Below are 15473 nucleotides of genomic sequence, written 5' to 3'. Positions count from 1 at the left end.
CATTTAATTTAATAGCTACCAGGACACAGACATTTCAGAACACACCCCTGCATAGCAATAAGTTTACTATCAAATTTTTTAAATAAGTATTTTAAAGATTTCATGCAGTCCTAAATAACAGGGTTGAATTATGCGAGTGTGATTATTTTTTTACTTATTTAATGTTTGTGGCACAATTTTGCTACAAAATAACGTTAGTCAAGGTGGGCTACATCTGCCCCAGTCTGATGCAGAACTTTGTTTTTTGTTACTGACCGTTTGCTTCTGTTAGCTTATTTTTGTTGTTTAAAAACTTTTAAATTCAGCCTCAGTACCTGTCTCGGGCATTAAGCTGTTGAAATAGTCAGTTTCTAGCTATTTATGGGATTTTAAACAAAAGTAAAGATTTCTGTTCAGCCAAGAGTGTGACCGAACGTCACTTTATTGATTTGTGCCGTAGGGTGTTTTTAACAGTATCGTTATAATTTTTTTTATTAAGAGCATGTAATTAACTTTGTGGAATTAAAATTTTTTTAGAGAGATTTATTGCTTGTTATTGACCACGTGACGACGTCCTACAGGTACTAGGCCTTAAAAGAAGCCACAGGGTAGTTCCTTGTATATGAACGTCCGACGTACCGAGCGGAGTAGATTCTTGTAAATTATGGTTTTCAGGGAGTTTTGAATCTCGACCCCTCATGGGCCACATAACGCCTTGATTTAAGAGTCTCGCTGGGTCTATGTGCCCTTCCATGGGGTGGTACCCATCAATTGCAAACTTACAACATCCTGGAACCACGAATGACTGACAAAAAATCAATTTATGATTTAATTTAAAGTATGGTGGAATTTTGTTATAACTACACTTTGAATAACGGAATTTCATATTACTGAGTCTAGTAGTAAAATAATAATGACTAGTAATCACAACACTTTTTTGTTGATTATTAAAATTTTATGTTTATTAATTTGTGATAAGGGCTGTGGTTGAAATGTTTCTACTTAGTAAAAGACAATTCTAGTGTATCAAATGAGAAGCCGTTATTATTTGAAAAGATTTCTATTTATTTGAATGGATTCCTTTCTGATGAAACCATGATAAACTTAACAAACTCCTTGTTTACTAACATAAACCCCCTTTTCCTTTGTTTACAAAACCCTATTAAATTGCCCCAAAACACTGACTAACCAGTAAAAATCCCTGTTAATTCCTAATACTAAATAATAAAAAAAACACAATATTTATGAGGACAGAAATTCTATCAGTTCTGATTAATAGATTTTGATATCCTTATTTAAACAACATATTTAAAATTAGGTTGTTTTGCCATAGGGAAAGAATTGACCAGCTTCAATTCCAAAACCATTGGATTCTGAATCCTGTTGTTCCATTGTAATTGAAAAACTTGGCCGATTAGTGAATCTGAATGGACCCAACACTAGCTAATCTTTATAAATGAAAATTGAAGTCTGTTCATGCATGTTGATGTGGCTTATGGACATACTAACGTTAATTATTTGTGTGTATGTGTGATATGCTCCAGTACTTATATTTGTGTGTTCTACTAACCAGGCAGGGTTTATAGATGTTAATGTTCTTGTCCCAATTGATTTTTGGTTGAATTTTTGGCATGTGTTTTTCATTTCTCTCTTCTTTTGTTTCTCCTCTGGTGTGCCTCTGTTCAGTGAATCAAACTGATTTATTTATCCCATCAGCTCCGCATGCCCACTGATGTGGATACATAGATAGTGTTGATGACCAGTGGTGCCTGTAGGGTCAGCCCCGCAGAGTGTTAAGGGCGACGCGGCGGCGACCCCAGCCACCGGCAACGGGGAAGTGCCGCCCGGCGTCCAGAAGCTGCCCGAGGCCACCGGCTCAAAGGCCCACAAGTACTTCTGCGACACTTGCAACGTGTCGCTCAACTCGGAAATACAGCTCGAGCAGGTGGGTTTCGTGAAGTGGAACTTCTTTACAACTGGTAGAGTTGAATTACACCATCAGAGCTTATCGCATTATCGTCGCACCTATATTTTAGGGCCTCAAAATTTGGATAAAAAAATCTCTTGCGTTGACGTCGTACCTCCTCTTTATTAAACAAAAACCCGGGTCACAGTCCTGTCCGCGGCGCAACACTCCAGCCATGGCCCTGGTAGTGCCACCACTCGTCACCAGATGGCAGTTGTTAATATATAAAGAGACAATGTATTATAGTTATGTTATATATGTTATTATTGTAAATATTTATGTAGATTATTAAGTGTATATTGTAAGTAAGTTCTGTAGACGTGTAAATAATATTGTTAAATGCAAAAGATCAAACGAGATAGAAATATGTAAAACTTTAACACAAATGATTGTAGACGAAACGTGTATAAATTGTGCGGGCTAACAAGCCTAGACAGCTCTTCTCTCCCAGCCAATCTGGGAGTAGAAATACCATTGTGAGCTCTCCTCTCTCCCAGCCAATCTGGGAGAATAAATATTATCGCAAGCAAAAGTGGTATCATTGACTTGCCTTACTCATTTCCTTTCCTCAGCTAGCGACTCTTCGTGAGACCGCGGGCTTCCCATCTCTCTCTCTCTCCCTCTCTCTCATTCTACCACTCTCTCTGCCCACCCATCCGCTAGCGACTCTTCGTGAGACCGTGGGCATCCCTCTCTTCTACACCCTATCTTCCTGCTAGCTACTCCTTGTCAGCACGTCCTCGGTCAGCTGCACTGGGCCGAATGGTCCACTCCCGCCTCAGAGTGTGAGGCTGCTCTACCAAAGAGCTGGCGCCGGGCAAACAATACAACAACTGAACGACCGAGCGACGTCCACCCCGTCTCCACAGCTTCACCAGAGACGAGGCCGCGACATTTGGCGCCCAACGTGGGGCACTTCATCATCGAGACTACCAGAGTTCATGAACAGTCAGCAGCATTCGGCGACCCGAAGTGTGTATATTCACTAAACAAGTATAGAAGACTGTGTGCAGGACAGAACGTGTAGAAATTCGTGACACAATGCTACCACACAGACTGACAACCACATGCGAAACAGGTCAACCACCAAGGGACTTTGACCTTATGACAGGAGAGGAACAGTGGCACAACACTTCTGAGTGCAAACCAGTGAGAGCAGATTTAGCAATGGGTACATTGGTTTGGGATACAATAGCAACACCAAGGCCCACACAGGCACCAACACAGAAGGCAGGGGCAAACCTCATAGACTGGGAGGTACTTGCAAGCCCAGCAGTGCAACCAAACGTGCATATGGGGCGGACAGCTACCGCAACAGGACGCATAGTGCTACCAGAGTTCAGTGGGCTAGCGCATGAGGACCCATGCGAGTTTGTGCAGTGGTGTCAGGGACGGTTTACACAATGCGGGGTGCAGATTGAAGAATGGACACAACGCACTAGTGAGCAATTACGCGGGCAAGCTCGCGAGTGGTGGAACCTGTGGGGACGCTACGACATGAAGTGGCAGGAGTTCGCTACCCGCTTAACACGGCGCTTTGACGACCGCATGGCAGTCATGAGCTGTAAGGCTCGCTTCTACGGCGAGTCCCAAAAGGACTCAGAGTCAGTAGAACAGTTTGTAGCAAACAAGCTGAGGCTGTACCGGCGCATAGCCCCAGGGGAAGACCACAAGCAAGCTTTGCCAGAAGTTACTGCATTAATGCGAGAAGAATTGCAACCATTCCTCAGGCCATACTGCAATGGAACAGTAGAGGACTATGTACGACAGGCAACAGCTACAGAAGGCAACCTACGACACCTCCTGGGACGTCGGACCGGGGCAACTATCCCCGAACGAGGACCCAGACATCAGGTTGGAGCACCTGCAGGGACAAGCAGGGACATACTGCAGGAACGTCCATGGCGGACAGCAACACGGGCGATCGAGGGCCCACCTGGTGGGACAAGCCAGAACATATCTCCAGAATGGCGGAATGCAGGCAATCGGCGCGATGGAGGCCGACCACCACAGTGCCGTCTTGGATGCCCACAGGGCACGTATCATGGCAACAGGACTGCCAGAGACACCAACAGCGACAACAACCAGCGGGAAACGGGCAGTAGGGGGTGTAGGACCTACAGACTTACCCCCCGCGCCAGCCAATCCCCTGCTGCAAGCCACAGAGGACAACATTGAACAACTGGGGCAGCTCACCACGCTATAAAACCGACTGATGCGGATCCCCATCACCCTGAACGGGAGACAGACTGCCGCACTTATAGAGACAGGGGCGAGCCATGTGTTCGTTGCCCAGCACTGTGTACCACCCGCAGAAGTCACACCCAGACACTGTGCCCTGCGCCTTGCTACGAACACTGGAACAGGGACAGCTATTGGAGATGCTATCATCACAGTGGGTATACGGGAGATGGTGACCCAAACTCCAGCAGTCGTCGTAGAAGGGCTCAGAGAAGATTTGGTACTTGGACAGCCCTGGTTGGTAGAGCAGGACGCCTTGATTTCGCCAGCATCAGGCCTGGTAAATTTAGGTAAACGTGAGCGCCTGGCAGTATACACACTAGGAAGCATACCACCACCCCAGGAAGAGCCCACAGGGTTGGAAGACCTGGACAATCAGGTACCCTCCGAATATCAGGACGATTTTAGGCGACTTCTGTGGGAAAGACGAAGCATCTTTGCCACTGCAAATCCCCTAAAGCGCACCACAGTGACCGAGCACAAGATTCCTACCGCACATGACGAACCCATATATGAAGCCCCCAGAGGATATGGGTTCCGGGAGCAACGGTTGATACGAGAGCAGGTGCAAGAAATGTTGCGAGATGGGGTCATCGAGCCATCAAACAGTGCATATAATTCACGCATTGTCTTAGCGGCCAAGAAGGATGGAACCATGCGGTTCTGTGTGGATTTTCGCCCGCTGAACAGGGTTACGATCAGTTCCCCTCCACCACAGATAAGCGTAGAAGAAGCCTTGGCAAGTCTAGGCAATGCACGGGTATTTACAACTCTTGACTTACGCTCTGGCTATTGGCAGGTGCCAATCACCCCAAGCCACAGAGAAAAGACAGCATTTACTGTACCCGATGGCAGACGCTTCCAGTTCTGTGCCATGCCATTCGGCCTCAAGTGCGCACCAGCCACATTCCAAACTATGATGGTCCGCGTACTAGAGGGATACATCGGCCAGTTCGTGGTGGCCTACCTCGACGATGTGATAGTGTACTCCGATTCCTTGGAGCACCATGCACGCCACCTGTCGCTGGTCCTGGAACGGCTAGAAATGCACCACTTGACCTGCGCCACCCAGAAGTGCCACATCGGACTAAGAGAGGTTGAATTCTTAGGACACATGGTGGATGCTGAGGGCAACCGACCCCACCCGGTACACCTAGCAAAGATTGCAGGGGCAGAACCCCCCAGAACACGCAAACAGCTGCAACGGTGCCTGGGCCTCGCCAACTGGCTACGGAACTATATCGCAGACTTCGCCACGCTCGCAACCCCACTGACAGACCTGTTGTCACCTCGACAGCGCTACCAATGGACCCCAGCTGCTCAGGAAGCACTGGACAATCTGAAAATAGCCTTCTCCAGATGTCACACACTGTCCCGAGTAAACCCCGAGAGTGTGCTGTATGTCCAGACAGATGCAAGCACTGACGGTGTGGGGGCAGTGCTATACCAATTGGACCAAAAGGGAGACAGGTGCATCATTGATTATGCTAGTGCCAAGTTTGGACAGGCAGAAAGGAACTACCACAGCAATGAGCAGGAGTGTCTAGCTGTGGTATGGGCACTTAAGAAGTACCGACCCCACCTGGAGGGGAGGCCATTTGTGCTACGCACAGATAACCAATGTCTCACATGGTTACGGACACTTCAGGGACGCAAGAGCAAGCTCGTAAGGTGGGCCCTGTTCCTACAATCCTTCGACTTCCTTGTCGAACACATCCCTGGGGTAGAAAACCAGCTGCCGGATGCCCTGTCACGAGACCCCGATGAGGACTCCCACCTGGAAGATGACGTGTCATGGGAGGAAATACTGCCACCTTCCCATAGGGCACACGACCACAGGTCAAGTGACACGACCTGTCGTCTGCTCACTGTGGGAGAAGATGATGACCCACCTCCAGCGGACCTGATCGAACTCAAACAACGAGTTCTCGACGCCCAACGCACCTCCTCAGATGCTGAGCGTCGACGAGCAAACCAAGCAGAAGGACTGGATGAGATATGGACCATGCCCGGTGAATGGACGGCCCACGGAGTGACAGATGAAGGGGAAGACCCCGAGGATCGCTGTCGGCGGCAAGCGATTGAGCTGACAACAGCGCGAGAACACCAGAGGGCCTACACTCAGCATAACCTCGCAGACCACACGACAACCACCGGAGCTACAGCCCGGTGACCACGTGTATGTCCGCACACATCCCCTGTCCAATGCAATTAGGAACTACTGTGCTGGACTGAGCCCCAGGTGGTCGGGACCACACCGCATCCTGAAGCAGCTAAGTCAAAGTACGTATTTGGTGCGCCGGGGTAGGCAAAGGCAAAAAGTACACCGGGACCACATCCGGAAAACAGCACTCCCAGAAGGGGGCAATGCCATGGAGGACCCTACTCCAGATGTGACAGGACCGATGCCGTACAACCACCAATCTGTCACACCCCAAGGAATGCAGCATCTGTTCCAGGGAACACCGAGACCAAGGACAAGAATGGAGAGGCCTGCAGAAGCCCCTGCCACGACCCCGAGGCGACAGCACCAGAGGCACCCAGCACGAATGCAGATCCTTGATGTCACTGGGACACCAGAGGCGGGCGTAAACACCACAGAGGAGCAGCCCCTGGTGACAGAACCAGATGACATTGAGACAACAGAACCACCTTCCCCTACCCGAGGCGGATGGGGGCATGGAGCCTCCCTCGCCGATGCCGAATTCCGGGTCAAGGTGGAGGAACCAGCTGAGGACAACCAGAGACACCGCCGACGACGACGCCGGCCCCCACTGTACCTGGCAGATTACGTCACCGGCCGCGAACTGGACACACTGGTGAATGGCGACCCAGGCAGTGCGGAACCGGCAGGCCCGCCCTGACGCTCGCAACTACGAGGAGAGAAGGCATCATGTGCCTGCTGGAGGGCGCGCGGACAGCCTAGACCCGGGCTTTTCCAGGGGGGAGCGTCTGACATCGTACCTCCTCTTTATTAAACAAAAACCCGGGTCACAGTCCTGTCCGCGGCGCAACACTCCAGCCATGGCCCTGGTAGTGCCACCACTCGTCACCAGATGGCAGTTGTTAATATATAAAGAGACAATGTATTATAGTTATGTTATATATGTTATTATTGTAAATATTTATGTAGATTATTAAGTGTATATTGTAAGTATGTTCTGTAGACGTGTAAATAATATTGTTAAATGCAAAAGATCAAAAGAGATAGAAATATGTAAAACTTTAACACAAATGATTGTAGACGAAACGTGTATAAATTGTGCGGGCTAACAAGCCTAGACAGCTCTTCTCTCCCAGCCAATCTGGGAGTAGAAATACCATTGTGAGCTCTCCTCTCTCCCAGCCAATCTGGGAGAATAAATATTATCGCAAGCAAAAGTGGTATCATTGACTTGCCTTACTCATTTCCTTTCCTCAGCTAGCGACTCTTCGTGAGACCGCGGGCTTCCCATCTCTCTCTCTCTCCCTCTCTCTCATTCTACCACTCTCTCTGCCCACCCATCCGCTAGCGACTCTTCGTGAGACTGCGGGCATCCCTCTCTTCTACACCCTATCTTCCTGCTAGCTACTCCTTGTCAGCACGTCCTCGGTCAGCTGCACTGGGCCGAACTGTCCACTCCCGCCTCAGAGTGTGAGGCTGCTCTACCAAAGAGCTGGCGCCGGGCAAACAATACAACAACTGAACGACCGAGCGACGTCCACCCCGTCTCCACAGCTTCACCAGAGACGAGGCCGCGACAGCGTAAACGTCGCATGATGTTTTTGGTCCCGCTATTAGATTTCGAGCGCTTTGTGTAGGAATTTTTTTTTCTGTATAAAACGATGTATTTTAAAATAGAAATGTAATATTTATTCAGACATTACCACTGACTTATTTAATTAACGGAAAGAAAAAATTTAAGAAAGGTTTTTGTTGCATGACTTATTAATTTAAATTGTTTGACGTGCTCTTGTATACTCCTCTTTTTAATATTTTTTACACCTCCTCCCCCCCCCCCCCCCCCAAAAAAAAAAAAATTCTCGGGCTAAAGGAATTCGCGTAACGCGAGTTCGGCTGCTAGCCGGCTGGTTGTTATTTTAGTTCAAAACGTGGCGAAGGAACTTGTTTGGATCAGGTAGAAAACATTCGGCTATAAACGAAAGATATAAGAACAATGCTATCCTGAAATGCTGTGACATGTTTTTGGAGTAGATAATCACAGCGACAAACCGACAGGATGCGCTCTCGCCCTTGCCGTCAGCGATGTTTATTTTGACAGCTCAAGCAATTATCTTTTCCACGTCCCTTCGCGGCGTAAAAAAAAAAAGAAAGAAAAAAACACGGAATGCCGGTAGCCTACAACTCACGTAGTTTCGGTTCCCTACCACGTTCGTGCAACTTCGGATTTCTCTCAAAAATTGAAATTAAAAAAATCGAAGGGTTAGGTTAGGTTAGATCAGTCACAACAAGCTTGTTTTCATTCGAAACTTCTGATTTAGCGGGTGAAGTGGCGTTAATACCAAAACGCAAAACTTCGGAAATCTTCGGAAATTCTTGCAGGGAACCGAAACTATGTGAGTTGTAAGCTTATCTTGGAATGCAGATGGAAAAGTAACTATGCAGTAAAATAAATATATTTATGGCCCTGCTAAATTTTTCTATTCAATAAAATTCGAGGTATTAGTGTTTTTTTCAGCAGAAACTGCTGTGTTACTATGACGTCAATCCGTCGCTACCGCCAGCCCGGCCGGACGAGTTTCTTACGCTCTCGCAGAAGCTAACACAGCGGCTTTTCGTGCGGGCGGGTAAGATAACATGACAGCTGAGACGGCTTTTCGTGCGATAGTGGACGCGTCGAGCTCGGCTATAGAGCATCCCACTCTTAGATTGCAGTGTGGAAGTAAATGGGCGCATTCTCTCTCTCTCTAACACACGCCGATTGCCGTTAGCACTGTCCTTGTTTCTTCGTGCGTTGTTGCCAAATATCAAACGAAATTTAAAATTTTAATTTTTGGACCAAGCTTTTTTTCATATTGTATAGAATCAAAATACGCATCAGGCAATGCTTATTTTGAATACTTAACAATATTTTAAGTGTCCGAAAAAATTAAAAAACATAACTTATTCGCTGCGAACTGTTTTGAAGTATTCCGATATGTTTCACATCAAAAAAAGAAAACCTACATGTGTATTTCATTCAGATTTTTTTTATTAGTAAATTAATGCCTTAGGACGCCACCGAACAAATGTTAAGACAAAAACTGTACAGGTTTCACTTAAATAATTTTTTTAATATGTAACCCTTCTTCCTCCTTAATTGGAAGAGGGGTTGCGTCCCCGACTCACTCTGGGCGCGAAGGGAAAAAATAAATATTAAAACCAGGCATAAAAAGCTAAACAATATAAATTCCCCACACCACTGCCCAGGGGTCAGGCCAAAAAATTTAAAGGATATAATAGCAGAGTAACCATTAAACAAACAAGAGGCAAGACTTTGGACGTATGTTATTAAAAAATAGAAATTTGCAAAAATAATTTTTACTATACATAACCATACAAGCTTAGTTACAAAAGCTGACGTTAATAATGGCAGCATCTTATCCCCATTTGCGATACTAACAATAACCTTTAAAAAATCGTAAAAATATAAATACTGATAACAACAAGTATAAAAATATATAAGGGCGTGAGGCGTGGCCACTATAAAATATCAAAATTTACTGACTGCCCTAATACCAAAAATCAAACAAGACAATCAATACAAATATATAAAAAATCTACAAAAATAATACTGAAGTACAAACAAATTATTTAAATAAAGTTCTTAAACTCTCAATCAACGGTTTAGTCTTTCTTCAGATGTTCGTTGCTAAAGACTTGCCAAAAAAACAAAGTTAATATCCTAGGCGTGCGCTGGCTTCCTGACCTTCCTCACCAACTCCAGAGTCTAATGCCAAGCCGGGCCATAGGTACGAATTCACAAAGGCGTGAACGATGATCAAAAAAAAAATTATCTTATTTTTTTAAGGGAAATGTAGCAAAAACTCTTCACGTAACATAACTATGTTACCACCGAAGTTTTTATCATATACTTCAAACAAAGTCTTACTTCTTTATTAACTTGCCAATGATTTCATAAAAACGTAGAATGGCCGCACCAACCAACACCAGGCTGCGCATGTAGTCCAATACCGATCGCATGCATTTAATAATACTGCACAAGCTGATATATTAGCTAAATGCAACTTTAAGTATGCAAATTCCGAAGACAAAGTCTCAAAAACAAATTGCAAAATGTTCGTTTCTTCCAAACTTATACTTTTATTGCAACTACAGGCAAACGGGCGACCTTTTTAAAAAATCCCACACTGGAACAACGTGTGAAACAAATGGGCCTCTTCACCAAACTGGCTAATAAAAGTTCCGTCCAAATAAAATTTAGTATGGGAAAATACACAGTTCACTAGGTTTGCCAAAAACCAGTGCAGCACCACGAGGGTAAAAATCAAAATTGCGGCCTCTCTTTACCTTGATAAGTTCAGTATCACGGGGCAAACCATTGCCCTGTCACCCAGCGTGGAGCCTCCACCCCCATACTCTTCGCCGCCCGTTGCCGTCCGGCACACCAGTCCGCGCTGTCACAATGCTCTGTCCTCGACGGTCGTTCGGCACATTCTCTCTCCCAGCTGATTTTTTCTTCCCGGCAAGCCGAATGTCTGACGTCATCAGCCAACCGCCGGGCGCTCGCCAAGTGGTATTTACGTGAAACACAATCGATGTTCTTAAACTCATAATCGATAGCTACCAAACGGCGTATAACTAATTAACAGAAACAAATATAATTAAAAAAATTTACAGATAAATTAACATTAATTAAAAAAGGCGTAAAAATACGTGAAATAAAAAACCATATAAAACTAGAGACCAGCAACAAAAATTAAATTACAAGTAAAAATGTGGCCCTGCCGGCCACAACCTCCGCCTTGAACAAAAAAAAAATTTAAACAGCAATCTTAAATAACTAAAACGTCAAAACAAAAACCCTGGACTTGGAGAAAAGTATTCACAAAAACTTCTTATCCAACAAACCAGCCCAAACTCAAACAAAACAAACCTGCAACAAGGAAAACTTGCCTCCAAAGCCCCAGTCAAAATTTCAACGTTCAAAAAAAAAAAAAAACAAGAGAAGGATTTTCCAACAAGTAACGGAAAAGACAAACTAAACTCACAAACCGAACAAACGGGATCTAAGTATGCCAAAACAAACAAACAAGCTCCAAAGTCAAGTCCGAAACGTATTAAACAAAACCTTCTCTTTTAAAAACAAAAAAAATCAAAAACTAAAGACCACTATAATTCCTGGTGCTGTTCTTGCTCCCGCTTCTTTTTAAAGCAAACTTTTTCTGAATGACCATTTTTGCCACAAAAACCACAAACAAATTTATTAACCTTCGAAACCGAGCAATCCTTAGCAAAATGCCCTACCTTATTACACTTAAAACAAGTCTTATCAATTTTTTCACTACCCGGCGTTTTAAAACAAACCGTTTTAAAATTCAATTTACCTTTACACTTATCGAATTCACATTTAGCGTAAAAAATATTATCAACCTGGATAGCCCAAGTGTTGAGTTCCTCCACACTATTAGGTCTGCCAATAAATGCGCATTCGTGTCTGATGGCAGGATTTAGATTTTCCAAAATAATAGCTACAAAACGGTGATCATCTAACTGCAGACCAAATACATTAACGTGATTTCTAATATCCTGTATAAATTCTAAGGTGCTTTCATTTTCCCGTTGAAAACGGAAAATCAATTCCTTAATTAGATCGTCCTTCACCCTCTTAGGGCACAAATATTCCCACAAATTCTCTTTCACTACCGACCATCCAACAGACTTATTTATACCTGACGTAATCACGTATCTAGCGATCCCGCTACATTTAGTCGAAATACACCTTAACAATTCTTGCTCATTTTGTAAACAACAATTAGTTTTCAAACTATCTACCCCCAAGCAAAACTTTATTAAATCTCTTGGCCCACCGGAGCATAAAGATGGCAACCTATCCAGTTCCTTAAAAAGCAATTTACTTTGCATAGCAGTATTCAATGAATTTACTTGGCTGATCTCCGAATTCTCCACATTTTCCTCAACAGGTTTTTTCCTCCCTTCTTTAATGTGGGTACTTAATTTCCTGCGTAAGGTATCAATGTCATCCTCCAGACCACTCTCTACTCCCGCTGCTTGCAAATTAGCGTAAACCTGTTCTTTGGGAAGTTTATAAATCCAAGAAACTGCCATTATTAAAAAAATCAAAAAAGTCAGCAAAATCGCAAAAGTCCAAAGTCTCTGCCTAGCAGAGTGGCGCAGGTTGTAACCCTTCTTCCTCCTTAATTGGAAGAGGGGTTGCGTCCCCGACTCACTCTGGGCGCGAAGGGAAAAAATAAATATTAAAACCAGGCATAAAAAGCTAAACAATATAAATTCCCCACACCACTGCCCAGGGGTCAGGCCAAAAAATTTAAAGGATATAATAGCAGAGTAACCATTAAACAAACAAGAGGCAAGACTTTGGACGTATGTTATTAAAAAATAGAAATTTGCAAAAATAATTTTTACTATACATAACCATACAAGCTTAGTTACAAAAGCTGACGTTAATAATGGCAGCATCTTATCCCCATTTGCGATACTAACAATAACCTTTAAAAAATCGTAAAAATATAAATACTGATAACAACAAGTATAAAAATATATAAGGGCGTGAGGCGTGGCCACTATAAAATATCAAAATTTACTGACTGCCCTAATACCAAAAATCAAACAAGACAATCAATACAAATATATAAAAAATCTACAAAAATAATACTGAAGTACAAACAAATTATTTAAATAAAGTTCTTAAACTCTCAATCAACGGTTTAGTCTTTCTTCAGATGTTCGTTGCTAAAGACTTGCCAAAAAAACAAAGTTAATATCCTAGGCGTGCGCTGGCTTCCTGACCTTCCTCACCAACTCCATAGTCTAATGCCAAGCCGGGCCATAGGTACGAATTCACAAAGGCGTGAACGATGATCAAAAAAAAAATTATCTTATTTTTTTAAGGGAAATGTAGCAAAAACTCTTCACGTAACATAACTATGTTACCACCGAAGTTTTTATCATATACTTAAAACAAAGTCTACTTCTTTATTAACTTGCCAATGATTTCATAAAAACGTAGAATGGCCGCACCAACCAACACCAGGCTGCGCATGTAGTCCAATACCGATCGCATGCATTTAATAATACTGCACAAGCTGATATATTAGCTAAATGCAACTTTAAGTATGCAAATTCCGAAGACAAAGTCTCAAAAACAAATTGCAAAATGTTCGTTTCTTCCAAACTTATACTTTTATTGCAACTACAGGCAAACGGGCGACCTTTTTAAAAAATCCCACACTGGAACAACGTGTGAAACAAATGGGCCTCTTCACCAAACTGGCTAATAAAAGTTCCGTCCAAATAAAATTTAGTATGGGAAAATACACAGTTCACTAGGTTTGCCAAAAACCAGTGCAGCACCACGAGGGTAAAAATCAAAATTGCGGCCTCTCTTTACCTTGATAAGTTCAGTATCACGGGGCAAACCATTGCCCTGTCACCCAGCGTGGAGCCTCCACCCCCATACTCTTCGCCGCCCGTTGCCGTCCGGCACACCAGTCCGCGCTGTCACAATGCTCTGTCCTCGACGGTCGTTCGGCACACTCTCTCTCCCAGCTGATTTTTTCTTCCCGGCAAGCCGAATGTCTGACGTCATCAGCCAACCGCCGGGCGCTCGCCAAGTGGTATTTACGTGAAACACAATCGATGTTCTTAAACTCATAATCGATAGCTACCAAACGGCGTATAACTAATTAACAGAAACAAATATAATTAAAAAAATTTACAGATAAATTAACATTAATTAAAAAAGGCGTAAAAATACGTGAAATAAAAAACCATATAAAACTAGAGACCAGCAACAAAAATTAAATTACAAGTAAAAATGTGGCCCTGCCGGCCACAAATATATTGAAATGCATTTTCTCACAAACTGAAACATCAAAAAGTTGACCCGCGGAAAAAATTTTTTCTATTAAAGATAGATGGGGGACGAAAGCGAGAAAAATGTTCACAATGAATTGAATTAGTTTTTAAAAGCAGCTCCATCTCAATTGCTTCTACAGTTTCCGTGGAAATAGCTGTTAAAGATGTGTCTTATCAGTACAAGAGCGCGCGCTGCCGTCGTAAGAGGAAACAGGGTCGTGTGTTTAGATAAGTGGGGTTCTGTCCTACAAACAATTTCAAATACATGGCTTCCTTAGTCAACTAAAAATATTATAATCGATTCTTGAACATAATATGTAAAATGTATGAAATAAATACGAAGGAATTCAATAGCGATCATGGTACAAAATTTTGAATTACTTTTCTATCCTTCTCAACACCAAGCATCTTATCAAACATTGTTTTAGACAAAGTTTTGGAAAATAACTATGATATTATTACAAACAATTTAAACAGATTTGATAAGGTGTCTACTAAGGCAGTTACGGTTTTTTGTCCAGTGAAAATTTTTTTCGAACCCATGCAGTTATGGCTGGTCGTATCAAAAATGTATTTAGAAAACATTTTTCGGCATTAGGTAATCCGAGTTATCATACGTTAAAACGGATTCCATATTATTCATATTATGGGAGTTGTTGCGATTTTTCTGTTTTTCAAAAAATCTTCCCCATTTCGAACCAATTGTTCGGATTTTTCCCATAACTTACTCGACCGAGAATTTCCATTACTGTATTTTATTTATCATTTTGGACATGACTTGTCCAAAAATACGGCATTTATCGGGCCCATGAAAATGTGATATATATATATATATATATATATATATATATATATATATATATATATATATATATATATATATATATATATATATATATATATATATATGGGATTTTTAGAACAGAAAAGAAAACTATAAGAAATTTTCGTCTACAATAGGTAGTTTTTATTTGAAATTTACATAAAAGTGGCATTATTACAAATTTATATGTGTAATAGTATAAAATATTATAAATTACGATATGATTTCTTAAAATGCTTCTTGTTCGATCCAAATTACAAATACACGCATCTCCTGAAATTCGTAATGTGTTAGAGATTTGGCAACAGCGCGCGCCATAAGCCGTGTACTGCAATCTAAGAGTGGGACGGGCTTTAGACACTGCCGCGTGGACAGTCTAGAGGGGTGGTATCTATTTTTAGTCG

The 15473-nt window shown here is 43.0% G+C and overlaps 1 protein-coding gene across 4 annotated transcripts in view; it reads left to right on the top strand.

Moving 5' to 3' along the window:
* Positions 1-15473, top strand: part of LOC134542802 (zinc finger protein 385B-like) — a 48370-nt gene that overhangs the window by 29497 nt on the left and 3400 nt on the right. For 2 of the 4 annotated variants that reach the window (XM_063387339.1, XM_063387341.1), the window contains one exon: positions 1755-1924. In XM_063387339.1, coding sequence (XP_063243409.1) covers positions 1755-1924 — 170 coding nt within the window. Of the gene's footprint in view, positions 1-1742; positions 1925-15473 lie in introns of all 4 variants that reach the window. The other 2 variants (XM_063387338.1, XM_063387340.1) reach the window with 1 other exon arrangement.

The sequence above is a fragment of the Bacillus rossius genome (genome assembly GCF_032445375.1).
Source record: "Bacillus rossius redtenbacheri isolate Brsri chromosome 9 unlocalized genomic scaffold, Brsri_v3 Brsri_v3_scf9_2, whole genome shotgun sequence".
Lineage (NCBI taxonomy): Eukaryota > Metazoa > Arthropoda > Insecta > Phasmatodea > Bacillidae > Bacillus > Bacillus rossius.
Note: the sequence above shows the minus strand (reverse complement) of the source record. Positions and strands in the feature narration are given on the sequence as shown.